At 37.8% G+C, this 20394-nt stretch overlaps 1 protein-coding gene across 6 annotated transcripts in view; it reads left to right on the top strand.

The window, feature by feature from the left end:
- Window positions 1–17640, top strand: part of Nfib (nuclear factor I B) — a 216819-nt gene extending 199179 nt beyond the window's left edge. For 2 of the 6 annotated variants that reach the window (XM_006975994.4, XM_006975995.4), the window contains 2 exons: window positions 3638–3726; window positions 16297–17062. In XM_006975994.4, coding sequence (XP_006976056.1) covers window positions 3638–3726; window positions 16297–16426 — 219 coding nt within the window. In that variant the 3' untranslated portion in view covers window positions 16427–17062. Of the gene's footprint in view, window positions 1–3637; window positions 3727–16296 lie in introns of all 6 variants that reach the window. The other 4 variants (XM_076564434.1, XM_042271352.2, XM_006975993.4 and 1 more) reach the window with 3 other exon arrangements.
- Window positions 17641–20394: the final 2754 nt, after the last annotated feature.

Raw genomic sequence — 20394 nt, 5'->3', positions numbered from 1 at the left:
TAGCTTTCACCTCTTTTTTCAGTAGTTTACAGTTGTTTTATTTGACCTCTATGCTGATTGTGCTGTGGGTGGGGCCTGTATCTTTCATTTCTTGTTTCTTCTTGGAACACTGGGCACAATGTATTTAACATCTTGGTTTTATAGACAGTCCTCTTTCATTTTGATAGGTTCATATAAATTAAATAAATCGGCATGTGACTGTATTTTTGTACAGATATACATATGATTAAGTCTGACTTTCAGAATATAAGAAAACTAGGAACCAGCCCCTCTTCTACACAGTCACACGGCACTAACAGACTGGGTTTCTAAACTCATTTGCTTGTGGTCTTTTAAGCTTGACTGCTACGGGACAGGAGGCCACCTCTTATTTTGTAAAGTGAGATACTTGGAAAATATAAGAGAGATGAAGACATATTTATGTACCAGTTAAAATCCAGCTTTAAAATTTGACTAGAAATAACTGACAGTTGTTGTTTTGTTTTGTTTTTTTTTTTTGTTTCTTGAGATAGGGTTTCTCTGTGTAGTTTTGGTGCCTGTCCTAGAACTCATTCTGTAGACCACACTGGCCTCAAACTTGTAGAGATCCACCTGCTTCTGCCTCCCAAGTGCTGGGATTAAAGGCGTGCACCACCACCACCGCCTGGCTGACAGTTAAATTTTTTTTATCACTGACATTTTCTCAGAACAATGGCTAGACTGTCAGTACCCCAAATTTAAAAATGCTTATTACTTATTATTAAAAATCTCTTTAAAATATAAAGTGAGTATGTGTTTAGCATCTTGAATGATAATAATAAATCGTCTCATATGTTCTTCAAAAGAAGCTTACATATACTTAGTTTGAGTCTTCCAGTGTGAAAAAAAGCTGTCCTGAATCTGCTTGGTCCAAGAATGTCAGGGTTAAATAAGATGCTTAAGAACTGGATTTTTTAGACATCCCTGCCAGGGAAGTCTTTGGAGAATAATAGTGGATTTTTATTTTAGTTATCAGTTTCCCTTACCTATGCTCTTTAAAATTTCACTTTACTAGATAGTTTATTAGTCCAAAGGTAGTTAAGAAAAAATAATAATAACGAAAAAGAGGGAGAGAAAGGCTCTTGCTGAAGTAAGTTGGCTCAAGTGAGTGATATTAGACAAGCCGCACAGATACTGTCTCCCTAGATGCTTGGGAAGTGTAGGCAGTGCTGGCCCATAATAGAGACAAATAAACTGAAATCGTATTGTATAAATTTTAGTTAATGAGTGAAAATTAATTCAATAGTAATTAGCATCTTACAACTTTGGCGTTAAACTTTTGTTAAATACAGTCTTTGATTATTTTGTATATATTTAAGCATTTTTTCTGTTTTAGATAAAATATGCAAATGCATATATATTAATGATAAGGGGAAGTAAATAGCTACTTTGGTTTAACCTCTTTGAAAGTATATGTAGGGAAAAAAAGTTAAAAAATTATGTTGATTTTAAATGTTCAGGACAAAGACAAAGATTGCCCTCTTGAAATTTTTAAGGATCATTAAAGAAAAAAAAAAGCCACCAACATGTAACTTGCCAAATTTACATAACATCCACCCAGGAAGACAGTAGTGTCTCAGCTCTGTCTGAGATAGTCCATGAGTGGTACTTGGGGTCATACAGTTTTGTGCAGAAAGGTTGTACCTGTAGCTAATCATTAGCAGAGTTGGTTGTGGTATGCCAGAACATACATCTCACTTCTTAAAATGCTAACCTGACTCAAAGCTGGCATTCACTGGGGAAAGTGGATCAGTGGGTGGCTCCTGAATCGATCTCATGTGGTCAAGCTCTTTTCTTTCAAGACTCATATTTTGAAATGTGCCCCACTTACTTTGGATGATAAGCAATGTAGCCTAGCACATTGAATTGCTGTTTAGAAGGCCCCCTCAGAGAACTCACACATACACATATGTTCGCACGTGTGCGTGCACACACAAGAGAGAGAGACAGAGACAGAGAGAGAGAGACAGAGAGAGAGAGAAAAAACAACCCCAATCCTGCACTACTAAATAGTCCTGTATCCCAGTCTACTGGAGGCTGAGGGCAACGTGTCCAAGGCCAGTCTGAGTTACATAGTGAAATCCTGTGTATCCACCCCTCCCACTGTGTCCCTTCAGAAACAAATCTTACAATGTTGCTTCTCATACACTATAGACTAAACACATTTTTCTTCTTTGAAATAGCAGAAATATGTCATCTGTTTAAAAATGAATAGGTATATAGTTTTCTCCTTTGTATGAATATTATGGCCTGTTTTCAGAATACCCGCTTTCCTTTCTGTTTACTTTCTGATTTATGACTTCAATATAGCATCAAGCTGAACGGACTCCACCCATCCAGCCGTCTCTATATCGTTCTCTTTCTCTGTCTACCCTAGGGGACTTTTCCCAGTTCTTTGGAAAACTAGTTTTACTTTAAATATTGAAGTAATTTAAATGCACCTTCAAAATTTTAGATTACATTTTCAGATAAAAGCTACCATTCTGAAACCTTATGATCGCTCTTAGGCTGTGAAGAAACCAGAGTCTGAGGTGGTATAGCCCACTTTTTAAAGCACTGTGTTTGGGGGACATAGTTAAAGCAATTTGTACCAAGTTTAAAGGCATTTTGGCTCTAGTCACCATCTAGAAACTCTCACAGGAGAGACAATCCAGGTTAGTGTGTTCAGCAAGGCAGCGTCTTTTCAATGCATGATGCAGTGAATTTACAGCCTGGCTCTCTAAAGGTTAAAATCCATGATTTTCTAGTGTGTCTCCCCTCCGTCTCCCGCAATGCCAGATAAGTTTACTTTCTTAAGCATAAAAATAAGCAATATATCTTTTCAATAAATCTGCTAGCACTGTAGGGCAGCTGTTAACCAAACAGGGCTGGATAGGGTTCCTGGGAAGTGTCCCGAGGAGCCGATGCTCAGATCCGGGGAGAATTTGTCTCAGGCCCTGTTCAGAGCATTCTCCACCTTCTTCACATGCAGGGAAGCATTTACAGTGCCACACCTCTGAATTTTACGTAAAACTCAAGCTCATTTTTGACTCTTTCTGAACAATGCCACTTTAGGTAAAATGTAATTTGTAACATGAGGAACTGGAAGCCTTCCAGCTTCTCTACCTGTTAGGGTCAATGCAGGGCGGGGCCTTTCTCTTCTAAACTGCATGTCCTCTGTTTTGCAAACTGCATGCTTTACCAATATTGATTATTCTACTCTGTATAGATGATTTGGTATGTCGCATAGAAAAAAAAAGCGCATTTTTATTTCCTTTCTAAAATAATCTCTATTGAACATTATTAACGTTTTCTTTTATTTCAGCTCAATTTATACTCTAATACTGGCTAATTGTTATGTTCTAAGCACTTGTTTCTCTGTATGCTTTAATTAATAGAGAAGCATATTGCAATAACTTTTTTTCTAAGGAAAAGTCTGGAAATTTGCTTTATAGAGTAAGATTTTTTTCTTTTTGTTTTTTTGTTCTGTTTTTAATTTTGTCTGTTTGTTTTCTTTGAGTTGCCTCTTGGGAAAGTAAGGGTATTGCCATGTTCAGTGCTAGTTTGCATGTGTTCATTTAAATACTAAAAACTGTAGTACTGCTCGATCCATATCTGACTGCTAGGTTTCAATTGACAGCTGAGGATTTGTGACTGGACCATGAATCAAAACGGCAGGCATTTATACCCCAGTACCAGTGAGGATACATTGGGAATTACTTGGCAAAGGTAACATTTTAATTATTTCCAACCCTACACTTACACCTAAAAATTACATGACCTAAAGTGTTTGTTTTTAATTAGTTGTACAGAAAATATGTTGAAAGTCTAGTTGTTTGGCTATATACCATCCCTATCCCCCCCCCAATCTCTCCCCTTAATTTCTATCTAGATGCAACATCAGATTAAAATGGGGCTGTGGCATGTGTTAACTGATCATTGGAATTTCTCAATACTGTCAATGTTTGGGACAATTTATAACATTTTTGGTGGGAGTGGGAGGAGTGTAAAATGACATTTAGATTAGACATTTAAGGGCCTGAAAATGAAATCATAGGTTTAGGAAAGATTTTTCTTCTACCTGAGGTAAAACATTGGTTTCTCTACATTATATGCATTTTTTGCATTTCAGCTCTTTCCTGCTAACTCTAAGCCTTTTTAGTATCATTTCTTCCTCTTTCAGTGGGAAAAGACTAGAAGAAAAGTTTCAGGTCAATCGGTTCAGCTGTTGCTCACAGAGCCAGTAAATTTTAGAGTGGGAAGATTATTCGATTCTGTAGTTAAAGAAGACATTTTGTTTAAGAAGTTTTAATTTCCGTTTGCAGGCTGATGTAATTGACTTTATTAGGTTGGCTAAGAAAATTATTTGAAAGTAGTTTTGATATTATCTTATGTTCTGGTTTTGAAAAAATACTTACAAGGTAGTTGTTATCTTTTCAAAGCAGTTTGTGTGGAATAAATAATTTATGGCATAATATATATTAAAACATAAAGATGAACAACAGAGAATAATGTCATCCCAGGAGTTTCCTGGAAATAGAGCTGACACAGCTTTTACCCTCGCTCTGATTGTAAGCATCCCTTTGCAGTGTTTACGCGAAGCCAGGTGTTGAGATGTTAGTTCTAAAAGGGATGTTTGATTCCATTGTGGGTGATGGGTCCTGCTGTGGGCTCCAAGAGTCAAATATCTCCATTTACTTAGAGAAAAACTAAAAAGGTTACCTAGATTTTGCTTTTTGAATTAAACAATTAGATTTATTCAGCCAGGCAATGGTGGTACATACCTTCAATCCCAGCAATCAGGAGGCAGAAACAGGTGGATCTCTATGAGTTCAAGGCCAGCCTGGTCTACAGAGCTAGTTCCAGGACAGCCAGGCCTACACAAGGAAACCCTGTCTCGAAAAACAAAAGGAACAAAAAAATTAGATGTATTCATTTTATATGTGAGTGTTTTGCCTGCATGTGTGTGTGCATACTTGGTGCCTTCAGAGAATAGAAGGAGGCATTTGATTCTCTGCAACTAGAGTTAAGGATGGCTGGGAGCCACCAGGTGGGTGGTGGAAATTGAACTTCAGTCCTCAACAAGAACAACAAGTACTCTTAACTGATCAGCCATCTCCAACCCCTGCATTCAGTTTTTAAAATTCCATGACATTTAATTAATTTAACAATTAAGTGATTACAATATGACTTTTCCCATGTTGAGATATTGGTAGGAATAATCATCTCTAAAAAAAAAAATCTGTTGGAATATTCTTCCTCAAGAAGTTTATATAGTAGAAGTTTATTTAGTAGAAAAAACTATATGTATATATATACATACTTACTTAAATATATAATATATACTCAAAAATAGAAGATAAACTCAGTGGAAGTTACTTAAATATATAATATATACTCAAAAATAGAAGATAAACTCAGTGGAAGTATCTTATTTAAATAGTCTCAAAGATTAATGGTACTTAATTAAATTGAATGAAAATGTCTTAAGAGTCCGAATTAGTAAGCTATTTAAAGTTAATTTAATTAGATTTGATAACACAATGTTTGCATTAGTTTATTAAGTATCAATCCTATACTCCATGCTTTGCCCATCAGCAGAATGGCCTGTGTTCACAGTGACAGCAGATTAGATGGAAGATATTTATATTTCTAAATGTGACTCGCTGTCAGAACTTCCTAATCAGTAGAGTTTTGTTACACACACACACGCACAGATGTGTATGCACAAATATGTTTGTACATAGAGACAATCCATGGAGACTCTTAGATAGGCTGTAGAAAAGCAAGCGTTTGGAACTGCTTTCTTTGGATGGGATTGTGTGTGTTGACACCTAGGGTGTCCTCACCTGCTTTCACTCCTGCTTGGAGCAGTTGCCCTTTTGAGGTGCTTCCATGTCAAATGCAGCTTGTTTGGGGGGCTGAAAATGGCAGGGAGCTATGTGCATCCCACTCAAGCTGAAGATCGGCTTGCCACATCCCACAGCAGCTTAGAAACTCCCTCGGGCACCAAAGCTGACTGTTAGGCAGGGTTTTCACAGACCTTCTGGGTTACAATCCTGAAGGTGTTTTCTTGCTTTGACCTTAATGTTTTGTGAGGTGTGTGTGTGTGTGTGTGTGTGTGTGTGTGTGTGTGTGTGTGTGTGTGTTGCACATATGTAAACTCACAAGCTAAGGGCTTACTCAAATCTAGAGAAAATGAAATTTCTTGCCTAAGTAAATGGTTCGTTGCTGGAGTTGATAGAGAATAAAATACTGAAGGCCCTGCTTCCACTTCTATCTGGGTAGATTCGCCTTCTGGGAGGATGTTAGGTGATGAATTGCTCAGGCTAGGTACTCTGTGTTTGTTCTTTGCCCTCTGCCATGCACAAGTTCTGTGGTTTTTGCACGCGGGAGTCATGTGGGTGTAAACACACCCAGCAGTTCTTGCTAACTAGCTTGCTTTCTTGAGACCCTGGCCAGACTCTTGCTGCCCTTTCAAATATGAAAGAACAGCATAATTGAATAAAAAAAAATAGCTGAAGGACAATCTAAGAATAACATAAACATAAGCTATTTTAAAACATTGGATGGGTGCTTTATGCAAAAGAGAAACTGGATTTATTGTTTCATTCTCCCTCTCCCCCTTCACCCCTTTAAGAAAAGGCAAAGCCACAAGTGAGTGGTTGTATGTGTCTGATGGCTTATATAAACATAGAAGAAGCCTTCAGATGGCTAAAATAAACATGCGCGTGTTACTGAAGGATATGTTTACACAAACCATTTGCTCAGCCCCTGAAATAATGAATAAATGAAGATTTTACTGAAATAATTGAAGGGATTTTTTTTTTTTTTGGTTTCTGCTTATGCCATAATTGAATGGCACCAGAGACGTTTATCAGCGATTTGCCGTGGTACATGTGTTCCCGGTTCCTTTCTATGAGTTGAATACTTCATCCTGTCATTACTTTACACATGTTTTTGTAAGAAATTGTCGTTTATTACTGCAATTGCAGAGAGTTTCTTGATTTCCCAAGAGAAGTTTAGCAGCCAGTAAAGGTTATTTGGGTCTGGCTGGTCAGGAGAAAGCATAAAATGAAGGGATAGTAGTGAGCATTTCAGGCTCCATAGTTACTGTGGAAAACTATTTACCAATTTCCCTCCCATATCCATACTGTCTTCTTTATAAAATATATTCTCTCTGTCAAAAGACTAAAAAATAAAAGCTTAAGAATAATTTTTAATAGGTTGCAAACTATGTGTTCACATATGTATGTTTACGTATACAGATTTGTGGCATGTGTGACAAAGGCATGTGTGCACTCCTGTCCTTATGTAGAATTAAGTTAACTTTTATTTCAGCATTATACTTGGACCATCCCTGCAAATCTCCCAGGCTAGCATTTCCTGCTCAGGGATTCTTATCTTGACACAGAGCTGCAGTCTGGCAGCTGGGTTGTTCCTGCAGTTCCTGGGGGGAGCTGGATTCCCATCCCTGAATCTCCTTTTCAGCTATTAGCTCTTGAGTGGATTCGGACTGTTCAAATTTTTATACACCATTCTGGGTCCCTAGCACCACTCTGGGACTCCTAATAGAAATGCTGACAAGATAGATGCATGGGAGAATCCGAGGTTTAAGGCAAAGAATTACGGAAGCCAACGTGGCACGTGACCAGTGTTTGGTAACAGGACAGCTAGCTGCTGCTGTTCTTTGCATGTATCAGTCTCTTGAAAGCAGCGACTTTCCTTTCTCATCAATATTACTTGCACCTGTTAGGAAAGCAAAGTTCAAGCCGTTAGCATTTTTTAAAAATGATCTGAAATGCTTTTTACAAACACACGATGTCTCTGATCTGGCTGCTGAAAGCTGTTTCGGGACTTGTACTTTTCACCTACCTTTCTCCATTTATAAAGAAAGATTTGTCCAACTGGACGTTTCCTTTTTATCTAGACAAACTCTTCAGAACACTTCCTAAGAAATTAATTGTATTCCAGCCAGACTTGCATGCTGCCATCCCACAGGAAATGGGTCAGCAATCCATTAAGATGCCATTAGATAATCTAATTTGGAACTTAATCTCTAAATTAACCATGCTCCATACTTGAGGCATACTTGAGAGAAAGAAAAAAAGTTTACGTTTGAATCGATAGGGGCGCCGAAGCGTGAAGAAGGCTGTTTGTTTTTTCTGTAGCTGTGGTCACGTCTCAAGCCGTCTGGTAACCAGGAGAAACCAGACATGATGTAATTCCAGATTGAACTTGAACTTCAGGGACTTAGGATGGGGGAACAATGGGCCATAGGAATCAGTAATGTCCATTTTCCACATGATTATGTCTGGAGCTTTCCGTCAACCTTTCTGGATGGACAGTGTGACCAAAACGAGATGATCCAGGGACAAGATGTTAGAGGAAAGAGAACAACTTTCTCCATGGTATTTTCAGAACAGCACTGCAGATTCCATCAGGATTAGAGAAGTTCCCGCTCTGCAGTGAAGCAGTGGCCTGTTCAGAGCACTCTTTGTTCGCCTAGGTAGGACAAACTTAATCTTCCGTTTCCTGTCAGATGGTTTTTGGCAGCAGAGCCGGAGAGGGAGGAGCAGGATTCAGAACATTCTCAAATGCAAACCTTACTGATTAACCCTTTGCAGCTAAAGGAAGTGTGCTTAACGCCAACCTTGTTTGAAGATGGTTTATGCAAAGCACCCTGTAAACACACACATTCTCTGCCGAGGAAGTCAGCTGCATTGGCCCACACACCGTTACTTTACTGTTGTGGTCCCAGAGCTAGGACCAGGTGTGTTGTGATTTGGGTCACAGTTAAATAATAGAGCCTAGAACTGAGTATGTTTTATAGGAAATGTAATGTTGTAGTAGAAAAGGCAAAAGCCTGTTGAATTTCAACACAGTGAATAATAATAATATACGTGTCACATATCAGAAACTGTAGAAAGTGAGTTTTCTCTCCCTCATTCACTTTGTTTTAGGAGTTCTCTGCACATTGTGAACACAGTGAAAGGCCCAACATCCTAAGTTTAATTCTTAACTCTTTATCATCTTTCTTCTGAATTCTGATATAAACACGTCTTCTCCTTGAGAGGCAAAACTGTATAAATAATACTGGATTTTGCTTTTAAATAAAAATCATTTGTGGAAGAGTCTCCTGGCTTCTGTACAAAGCTCACATTTCTCTTTCATTTAGCATGCCTTTGGTGATCCTCCCCGTGAAAGGCACTATTTTGGAGTACCATTTTTGTAGGGAAATGTCTGCGGTTGAAGAATCACTTATGCAAATAGGAGGAGCAGCAACCCTTGGAACAATAGCTCTGAAAGGAGCCCAGGGCTGGAGAGGAATACAGACGAGAGAAAGGCTGGAAATCAACATGTGGGCTGCCTGGGGCCTGGTCTGTGGGAGCAGTCGAATGGAGTTGGTCTATGACTCCATATCCCACAGCTTCATAAGCTGATATCGGTATGCACGCGTGTTCTGTAGTTAATTCATAATTAATCATCTTCAGACTTTTCTATCATATGTTTTTTAGCTCTAAAATACGAGCAAGATCAAATCAAGCTGCTTTTTAAATTTTGCTTAATTTGATTGATTAAGGGGAAGAATTTTCTTTTAAATCCTATTTACATTTAAATATGAGCAAATAAGAGTTTGCGACTTTTAAGTATATGGGTTCCCTTGTTGAAGGGCCTTCTAGGGTCATGTGTAGAAGTGTCTATACTAAAAGAGCTAAGTGTGGTAATGATCTGGTTCACCATCCAGCTGCAGTGTTCCCATATAAAGTCACTATTGCTTGCACTCTTCATTTGATTAAATACTTCACTGGCATGTGCCATTTTTTAACTTGGAAAATGCTCTCACTTGTGCATGCTAAAGTGAACCCTCAATCTAGCATACCCCGGAAGCAAAGCCATTGGAAACAATTGAATATAAACCAGTGAGGTTTGACAGCCTACCGTTCGATGTTATTTTCAAAAGTGTGGCTCCCCAAGGATTAACAATAAAGAAGGCTATTTACCTACTTAGTTAAGAAATAAATACATTTCTCTTTCATTACTATGAAGTGCTATTGCTTGCAGTTAGGATCATTCCATGAGCCACCTGCAGTTTATGATATTTGGTGTTTCCCAGAGAGCCCACAGGGGTCCTTTGCAGAGCAGGTAAGAGCTAGCCAGGGAGCTTTCTGATGCAGACTATTACAAATAGTGATAATCATTAGAAATCATCTTGCATGCAAATAGGATCATTCAGATGGTGATAATGATCATTAAAAATGGGAAAAATAAATCAAAGAAACCCAGGACCTGTATAAAGCATGTAGTGTATTTCACGTTCAGTCTGTCCTCATTTAAAAAGGGGCTGAAAAGCAACTAGCATTGGATAAATAAATTACAGTTACTCATCTTGAAGTTGGGCTCAAGAATTATTATTCTTGTTCAGGAGTTCTAGTGCATCTAAGTGTCAGCCGTAAGCCATTGAATATCTTATGTAATTCACCTGCAGTAGAAATATAGGAACAACAAGTTGAAATGTTTTTCACAGAGAGAGCTGAGGTAAAGTGTAAGAATGTGGTATTTCAGGACTACAGTAATGTGGTTAAGATCCAGGTTTCAGCAGCCCAATAGCTGTGTACAGTTGGGTAAGACTTCAGGCTTCAGTTTCCTCATCCATAAACTAAGCATGAATGTTTGTTGTTAGGACCAAAAATATTAAGGTAGGTCAGTCATGTAGACCAATGTCTGGCAAATTACTCATGCCATGTAAGTGCTATTGATTAGATGCCCTGTTCTTTGTTCTAATGTTTTAATAGATTCAACTTGAAACATGCTCATTTATTCCTTCCACTGATGTGAGTGAATTGTTTTTCACAAGACAATGTGTAGCCTTTCAATTTTATGGAAACAAGGAGGTAGTTGAGATGCAACATGGTGTATCTACACAATCTAGACAGCCTAATGTTTTTAGAAATGTTTTCATTTTAGTAGAGGAAATACTTTGCTATGTGTTTTGGAAGAAACACTAAAACTAGCATGCTAGTAATTTGTCAGTGAAATTATTGTTTGGCCAAAAGAATAAACAAGTGATACCTGAAATTGGTGCAAAGGAATTGGAGGTAAATTTTTCTAAATTATTATTTTACATGACCTTCATGCTTCCTGTGCTATTGTGTGTTTTATCATTCTCTGTTAACAATATGGCGACTGGTGTGGTTGGACTTTGTATAAATCTACCAAATCTTTTCTCTATTACTTGTATTTCTTAAGGTTCTTAAAGGAGTACCTACAATCTTTGAAGTAAATGTAGTATATAAATCTAAATGGCCAACCTTATGATTCCCCTAGAAAAATATTAGTATAATTTGAATGCTGACATTATATGACCTAACAGTTGGAATGCCTAATTCAAAATGAAATGAGCATCAATTAGTAATACATGTATTGAGGCATTCTTCAAATACCTCTCATTATTTTAGATCCCTAAGACTAATAGGTGAAGCTTTTTGCTTTGGATCCTGCTCAACTTAGTGACTTCGTCCATGTTTATTTAACATCCTGTAGTTCTAGTTGGTTATTGTGCTAAAAAATCAAAGAACCAATCACTTTTGGCCTTGAAGGCACAGTCACAGGATGAATAATTTTTCTTAAATGACCAACAGATGTTGCTTTGGTACCCACTGCAATTTTTTCTCTTTCATTGAAAGAGAAGAACTCTATTTACCCCTTTAGTGGAAGAACCACAGTTTACCCAGATTTAAGAAGTACATATACAGTGAGTTTTAAAGGTATGGTCTACCATATCTCTGGGCTCTATTATAGAGTATTTCTCAAATTTCTTGACTGTTTCAAGCCATATTCCCTCTTAGCTTTCACTAGAATGTTACCTGGGGACTGTTGTTGCTTCCTGAGAAGACAGAGAATTTGAGGTTGTTGCCTCTGACAAAGCATCTGCTTACTCAGTGCACCCGTCCCTTTGCCAACATTGACTAGGTTTTGACATAGTTTGGGAGAGCATATGGCAAATTCTTTGACTTCTAAAGCAAATACATTTGCCTTAAGAAAATTCTGTTCTAAAAGTTCTTGCCAAGGTTGGACCAACATGTCACTTTGTAGGAAGGCAATATATCATAGTGAAATGGCCATGGGACACAGACAGAATTGTTAACATCTGAGAGCTATGTGGGAGAGTTTGGCCTTAGTTCCCTTACCCATGAGAGGGAATAATAGTGGCCATTTCAAGAACTAAAACACCAAAGATGGCACCTTCTGTTCACTCTGGATCATTTCTAATTCAATCGCCATGTTTTTCCTGTTACCCTGAAATAGTTCGTTAAATGATTCGTTAAGTTTCTTCAACAAAGACTAGACTCCAGTGTAAAAGGAATCAAGGCCATCACTTCCTGACTATCTTCTAAGTCAAAGGCTTATGTCTTCCCTATTGGGGAGAGTCAGTTTACACAGATGGTCACAGTAAAGTGAATATATTCTCCAAGATATCCGACATTTTGTTTCTCAAATTTGGATTGAGTTCTTGTGTGTTTTGTGTACGGTATCTCACCATGCATGCCATCAGAATGAGCTGCGTTTTGTTTAATGGTGTTGCCAAAATCTTTTGATTTGAACCTTTTGTCCTTCATTTTTCACACTTGTATTCTTTTCTTACTATTTTTATTTCCAGTGGGTGTGGGCAGCAAATGTTTTCTAAATATATGTCATCAGGTTTCAGTCACATTCATCTTTAGTTTATCTAAAGGTGATTTGACATTGGAAAATCTAATGATCACAAAGTAAATGCAAACTTGAAACTACACATTGTTGGTTTTGAATATTTTGAAAATCCTTTCAGTTATATAGTGAAACTCTTACTAGTCAAAGTATAGATTTTTTAATTGAACATAAAATAATTCATATAATTTTCACTCCCATGTGAATGAAAACCAAGACATATTTTATGAATACCCAATCTACCTATGTGAATGTGTGGGTGTGGATATTGGCATTCATTTGAGAGTCACAGCGTGATGGTGCTTGTGCATTCTCAGTGAAGAACTGTGAGAATTTAGGTGTTGTATTTTTTTAATTAAGTGAAGTAGTTCGGTTTAGCATTTAACATTTTTATATAGGCATTGAGTTACTTTTATCAGTTTTTTCCCCCCATGGGAATTGCTGTGAAAGCTCTAAAGAATGTTCCTTATAGTTCTGAACTTAACCCATGGATTGGTGATAAGAGGCTTGTAAAACTAAAATATGGAGTCTGCATAGTGTTCCCATTTGAAATTGATTCTCCCCTAAAGATTCATAAACAGTATCGACAAATATACTCCACTCTGCAGTGTTGGTATGGCCATCGCGTAGGTGAGGAGATTCAGAAGGATTAACTAAACATTTAAATTAAATTTGTTACACATTCTTCAGCATGAATCCTCTGTATGTGATGAGCAGCCATTTGTTCAGGATGCTTATCTTTTCTACAAGTACTTGGTAGGTTTGTGTTTTTAGGTGCCACACTTCTTTTTCAATCATTAATGCACTCTCTCCAAAGCATTCAGTCTCTAGATTACTCTGTGGAGCTCATCTATTTGGGGATTCTTGTTGATTTCACAAGGTGGCTTGTTTTTGATGCTGTATTTTATTGCCAGGGATTATCTCTTCAGCTAAACGGTTTGCTTACTTTAGGTTAAAAATAATAGATGGCTATTTTGTAATTTGCCTTATTGTTAAGAAACAATCTCATCTAAGGCCAGACTCTATAAGCATAGATAAGACTGGGCCATTTTTTTCCCCTTGTGGCGTTCACCTTTCAGTCAGTAAGATAATTGCAGATAATAGATGATTACGATATGATGTAATAAATGCTGTAATAGGACTATGTACAGAGTGCAGTGAAGCACAGTTGAGGTGGAAATAAGTTTCTTGGCACATTATGTAACATTGTTCCAGTCAATGCTACAACTACAGAAATAATGCTGAAGATGTGTGTAGGAAGAGAGAAAATATGTGAAAAACAGTCAAGTCTCTCAGAAAAGATTTCAGTAAAAATATGCAGTCTTTGGAGTTAGGGTAATTCATCAACTAAGGAAGATATGTAAGTTGGTGTGTTATTTTTTCTGCATAAACTTGGTATGGAGTGTCTCAATTTTAAATTCAGAGATACTCATATGGCAATGTGTTTATAAATACATGTAATCAAGGTCACCTCTTTTTAAAAATAGTTGAGTATGAGTTCAAGCCATTGATTTATTTGTCCCAAATTTTGTGACATATCTGCCATATGCTAGATGGTATACTAAATGATTAGCAAAGTAAAAGTCAAGTTTTGCTGCTGTTGATCTGGTCATCTAATCATAAAAGCCTTGAGAAAAAGGTCACTGGTTCCTTTTCTGTTGAAGCATCACTGGACAATATATACCTAGGCAGTTAGAAATAAGCCATGTTTTATATTCAGGTATCTTCAGAGTAAAAAGTGTTATGTATCTGTTTTTTTCATCAAAAATGGTTTCTTTGTGCTATTGCCATGATATTTTTTATACCTTTAAGAGTCAAACCGATAGGCAAGTCTAGATTCTAACTACAATAATAGAATCCATTTCATCAATGGTTCCAACAGTAGAGGATACTAAATAAAATTTAAAACACAGAGAGTGGGCCATGCCAGACCATTGCTCAACCAGGAGCAGAATTGTCTGTGTGATGTTTCCTTGGTACAGTGATGCAGCCGTTCTGTGGCTGACATTACCTCCAAGTTGAATATCAATACAAATAATGTAGCAGGATTAGGTATAGCCCAAAATGTCTGGGCTGGATGTTTGTGGTGCTGTAAATCAGGCATTCCTTTGCTCCATATGAAACTTTCATGAGAAATTATGCCAGAAGCAACTGAAGAAATTGTTTTCAAACTTGTTTTTAAATCCCAAGGCCAAGGTAGGCTGCTGCACAGCCAATGGGAGAGACAGGACTGCTGGCCTAGATCACCCCCTTCTCTTTCAGGTCTTAAATGTGCTGTCATTCCTGGTGGTTAAGTCTGCGAGTGCTCAGGCCTCTGTTGCCAGTAATGTGAAGAAAAAGGAATTGAAAGGAAAGCTTTGGTTCTATCTAAGGGAAACTATGGGGGAGAGCAGAAAAGCCCGAGAGACCCCAGCAGCCTGCACTCTCCACAATGGGCTTCTGCACAGAATGCAACAAACTGGGCTCCATGTAGTCCAGGCTAGACACCATTTAATTGTCTATAAGTTTTCAGTTATGTTTGATAATTAGATGTTTCAAATTGCATAATATATTTGGACTTGCCTGAAAATATATTATCTTCTCATGAGAGAAAAGGATATATATATACATTTCATTATATTTTAAAATTATGTAACCTAGTAGGCAGATAAACCCATCTTACTCAGAATGTCTTATGAATTAAAGGTTAAACACAATTAATGTATCTAGCTAATGGGGGAATGTCTTTCTGTATGCTGTGAAAATATGTTGCTCTGATTGGTTGATAAATAAAGCCATTTGGCCTATGGCAAGGCAGCTTAGAGGCAGGCAGAAAATCCAAACAGATAGAGAGGAAGGAGAAAGACAGAGCAGAGGAGATGCTGCCAGCCGCTGCCATGAGAAGCAAGATGTAAAAGAACTGGTAAGCCACGAGCCACATGACAAAGTATAAATTTATAGAAATGGGTTAATTTAAGATATAAGAACTAGATAGCAACAAGCCTGCCATGGCCACAGTTTAAAAATAATATTAGCCTGTGTTTATTTGGGTCCTAGCAGCTGCAGGACCAGCGGGTGAGAGAAATTTGTCCTGACCACAGGCCAGGCAAAACACAGGAAAACTTTAAGCTACATCTAGCAAACTACAATAGTCCGGTATCACTAGAAATTTCTGCTTTTCTTTTTCTTCATTTGAACAATAAATATCATAATCCATTTATTACATTGAAGTATATCAGATATTTGAAAAAGAATGTCCTTAATAAGCTAAAGTTCAACAGTTGTGAATGTATCCTGTTTCACGTTTTTCTGCCACTTAGGTCTTTTCATGAAAGCAAGAGATCATATAGATTATATATCTGTATGGTGTGTATAATCTAGAAGTTATTGCATGTAGCATATGTATGTACAATATGTATAACTTAGCACAGTTAACGCATGCTATTTATTTTTAAATCTTATTAAAATTTTAATTTAAGAATTTAAAATACAGTAATTATAATTTGATGCATTTAGAGTTTAGAATTTATGCTTATAACGTGACTGGAGATTTTAACATCGTGTTTTTCTTTTTTTTTTCTTCCTTCCCTGCTCCCCTTCTCCTCTCCACAGTCCTGGTACCTGGGCTAGCTTGGTTCCTTTCCAAGTGTCAAATAGGACACCCATCTTACCGGCAAATGTCCAAAATTATGGTTTGAACATAATTGGAGAACCTTTCCTTCAGGCGGAGACAAGCAACTGAGGGAGAAGAAACACAACCATAGTGTAAGAAAATTAGGGGAAAAAAAAACACTCAAAGCAAAGGAAAAGAAGAAGACTGGACGGAAGGGAGGAGGAGAGAAACGGAAGGAAGAAGATGGTAGACCAGCATTGCAGCACTTACAATCACTAATTCCCTTAAGGTTGAAACTATAGTGACACGAAAGGGTCGATGATCTCTCACTGATGCTAGACTGCAGCCCCTGCAACGTAGCCTTTGTTACATGAAGTCCGCTGGGAAATAGATGTTCTGTCTCTATGACAATATATTTTAACTGACTTTCTAGATGCCTTAATATTTGCATGATAAGCTAGTTTTCTTGGTTAGTATTCTTGTTGTTTACGCATGGAGTCACTATTCCTGGTTATCTCACCAACGAAGGCTAGGAGGCGGCGTCAGAGGTGCTGGGGACAGAGCCATGAGCCAGCCATTTTATAAGCACTCTGATTTCTAAAAGTTAAAAAATATATATATAAAATCTCTGTAGCCTTTAGTTATCCGTACAGATTTATTAAATTTTGGCCCTTAACCCAGCCTTTTCCAGTGTGTAACCCAGTTTGAAATCTCAAAAAAGAAAAAAAAAAATGAAAAATAGGAAAAAAAAAAAAAAGGTTTGAACTCAAAGGCTCTATGGAAGAAATGCCTCTATGTGGGTAAAGTGTTACCTCTGCATGCAACAGTAAAAATTAATATAATATTTTCCCCACAAAAGAAACACTTAACAGAGGCAAGTGCAATTTATAAATTTATATCTAAAGGGGAATCGTGATTATAAGTCCTTCAGCCCTTGGACTCTAAATTGAGGGGATTAAAAAGAATTTAAAATAATTTTGAGCGAATTTATTTTCCCCTCAGCTTTTGAGGGCATTTAAAAAGGCATTAAATCAAGACAAATCGTGTGCTTGAATGGAAAAAAAAAGAAAATGAATGAAAACACAGCACTTAGGTTGGCTTAGCTACAGCCTCCTTGGAGGTAGAATTATTTATTTAAAATTACTGGTTGCATCAAGAACCCATAGGGTGTACAAATGGTTCTATAAAATCTGCATCGTAGAGACAAAGAGGCAGGTAAATCCATGTCACAAGGGTACAGCTTCCAGTGTACAGGCTGGGAACGCCAGGGCATAGGGTAGGAAAACACGCTCTTCAGAGAAGTGCCATCGGGGTGCTGGAAACGTGCATGGTGCTTTCAGACATTAGCCTTGTTCAACACATTTCTCGTATCGACAGATTCATAGTGTGCATGGGCAGACACATGTTGCCTCTATGTCTCTTAAAATTTTAATTAAAAGTAACTCTTTCCAGATATCCTAATTTGCACGAAGATATAATGTCCACATTACGTGCCTTGCCTTGAAATCTAAAAAAACAAAAGACAAAAAAAAAAAAAAACCACAAAAGTGACATCACTACACTTGTTTTGCTGCATTTATTATCGTTTTAAATCTTTACCATTTTTATGACAAAATATTTTGTACTCCAGACAAAGAAAAAAAATGTGTGACATCATGGATTTTTTAGACAGTTACACCTTTATCTCACATTTATAAAGCATATCATGGCTGTGTATAGTTGCCGCTTAAAAATTGTAATCGACCAGCAATATTTTCAGTATTTTGGTGTTTTTTCTATTAACCTTTCATGTTTTTCATCTTCCAATTAATATTTGGGGGGGAGGGGTTTCAAATTTATACGAATTATGCAATACCAAGTTTTGCCTATGTAGGTAGTGCTTTTAGCTGTATTGGTTATTATAGGTAAGTACACAGATTTAAAAAGAAATAATGTATGCTTTTTTTGTTTGTTTGTTTATTTGTTTGTTTGTTTTAATTGACCAAAGTGGGTACTGCTATTTTTGCAGTGTGATGAGGTCCTTTTGTGTACTGAGAGATGGACAGGGGATTTTTTTTAATATACATATATATATACATATATATATATATATATTCTGGGGTGGGTGGGAGGATTTTTAACCCTTTACAGTGTAGCTGTGAAGCAGTACTCCCTGAGATGGGCCTGGCTGCAAAGCGACTATTCTGCCTACTGTGACAAACTTCAGCTTACACAGGCCCCCCACCCCACCCCCTGCTTCCCCACCTGGGGCGCAAGCTGAACTCATTTCTGGTTTTCCGGCTAAGAAAACAGGGAGGAAAAGGAAGCACAGCGAAGCCTCCTCGAGGCAGACTTGGAAGAACTGCCCTGTCTTCTTTCAGTTGTTGTTGATGGTTTTTCCTGAAAGTTCTGAATCCACAGTGGAAAGGGAGCCTGTCTCATATTTGGCAAAGACATTTCTTGAAGTGCCCACATAGCAGATGTTGGCTGTTTCACACTTTTGAGTTTAACACAGGAATCAGCTTTCTTCTAACAAACACATTCACCCGTCTGGAGGGAGGGTTCCCTGTTCCTCCCCGGCCCCACTTCGTTTTATTAATGACAGGATATGATGTTCCTGTGACTTACTACTTCAAGTGGATGGCAGTGCACTTGGGATTTTGTTTTTCGACATCCGGAAAGTTGACTAGAGAGAGGGTTACTCTTATTGAATGTATTTGGACTGATAGATTAAAATCAAAGTTCATTTTTTTAAAGAACAAAATAAGTAAATCCTTTTATTTTACCTGCCCTTGTAAACTGAAAACTGGAGCAGAGAGAAATATAGACTTTTAAGCAATTAATTTTCCTGTGGATGAATTAAGACTATTTGATTATGATGGGAGGGACTTCTTTTTAAGGGATAGTACTTCAGATATAGATTTGAGTTAATTTCCCCTGAGGGCTAGAGGTAAATGGAGGCCAATTTTATTTTGTCTTCCCCAACCTGGCCCTATTGAGTGTATTCCTTACTCCAAGGACATCTTTCAGAATTAACAACACACACAGTAGGTTGTCTTGAGGCTCTGCTGACCCCATGCCATGGCCTAATAAAATAAATTGTCACTTGAACACATAGCAGATCATTTCATAATGAGTACTTTAGAACAATGCTCCTAGGCCTGAGAATTGTATCTGACTAGTCCATTTAGTTTGATGTCCAAATGCTGGATATCACAGTGGGATTCTGGGGCACAGGTTCCAAGGAAGTCCCACTCTATCTGTGATACTTACTCTGCAGATAACAAATACTCTCAACCAAGCTCTTTATGTATTTCTGACCTATTTGGTGAAGAATGCAACCGTACAGGACGCAGTATTCTTTCCAGGCAGACTCCTTTCCTTGTTGCCAGTGAATGAACAATTCTTGCTAAACGACATGGCACACTGTGGCATCCCTGCCCGCCTCTTGGGTACAGAGGCCTGGGGCAAGTGTTTCTTCTTTTTCTAAGTAATTTTTCTTCTTTCCTTTGGAGATAAACTTATTAAAAAGCACTACTATAGATAATCTCAAATCCACTTTTAGCCTCCCGTTTTTCTTTTTTAAACCAGGAAGTATATTCTGACGAAGGGCCCCCCCTCCCCTTTTGCAGATCTTGCACGCCCCTTCCTTACCCAGACTGCAGAGCTTCAGGATGGTGAAGGTCACCCAAGGGCATCTGTAGGGGGTGGCGTCTCCAGCCACCAGCTCGTGGCACTGTCCAGCCTTTGTCGTATTGCTTTGCAGCCCACCACTCACAGTGCCTCTGAAGTGTGTTTCCCCGGAGTGACGTGAGCAGTCAAGGCTTGCCTAAGGAAAAACAAAAAAACAAACAAAAAAAAAAACCTGAGAGGCAGTGAAGGAGACTGTACATAAAGACATGGCAAAACCTTAATTATAGCAATATAGTTATCGGGTAATGTTCGGGTGGGCAGCTCCATTTAAAAGTATGTGAATGAGTCTGTGAAGCCGCGAGTAGTGAGAAGGAGGTCTTCGTAACGAACCGCCTACCTTGTAGACAGTAATTTGTACACTGTATAGTTTTGTTAAGAATTTTTTTTTAAATTAAAATTCCCATGTTTGTAAAGCTAACTTTTTA

The sequence above is a fragment of the Peromyscus maniculatus genome, chromosome 2, assembly GCF_049852395.1.
Source record: "Peromyscus maniculatus bairdii isolate BWxNUB_F1_BW_parent chromosome 2, HU_Pman_BW_mat_3.1, whole genome shotgun sequence".
NCBI lineage: Eukaryota > Metazoa > Chordata > Mammalia > Rodentia > Cricetidae > Peromyscus > Peromyscus maniculatus.
This window is presented reverse-complemented; position numbering and strand designations above follow the sequence as displayed.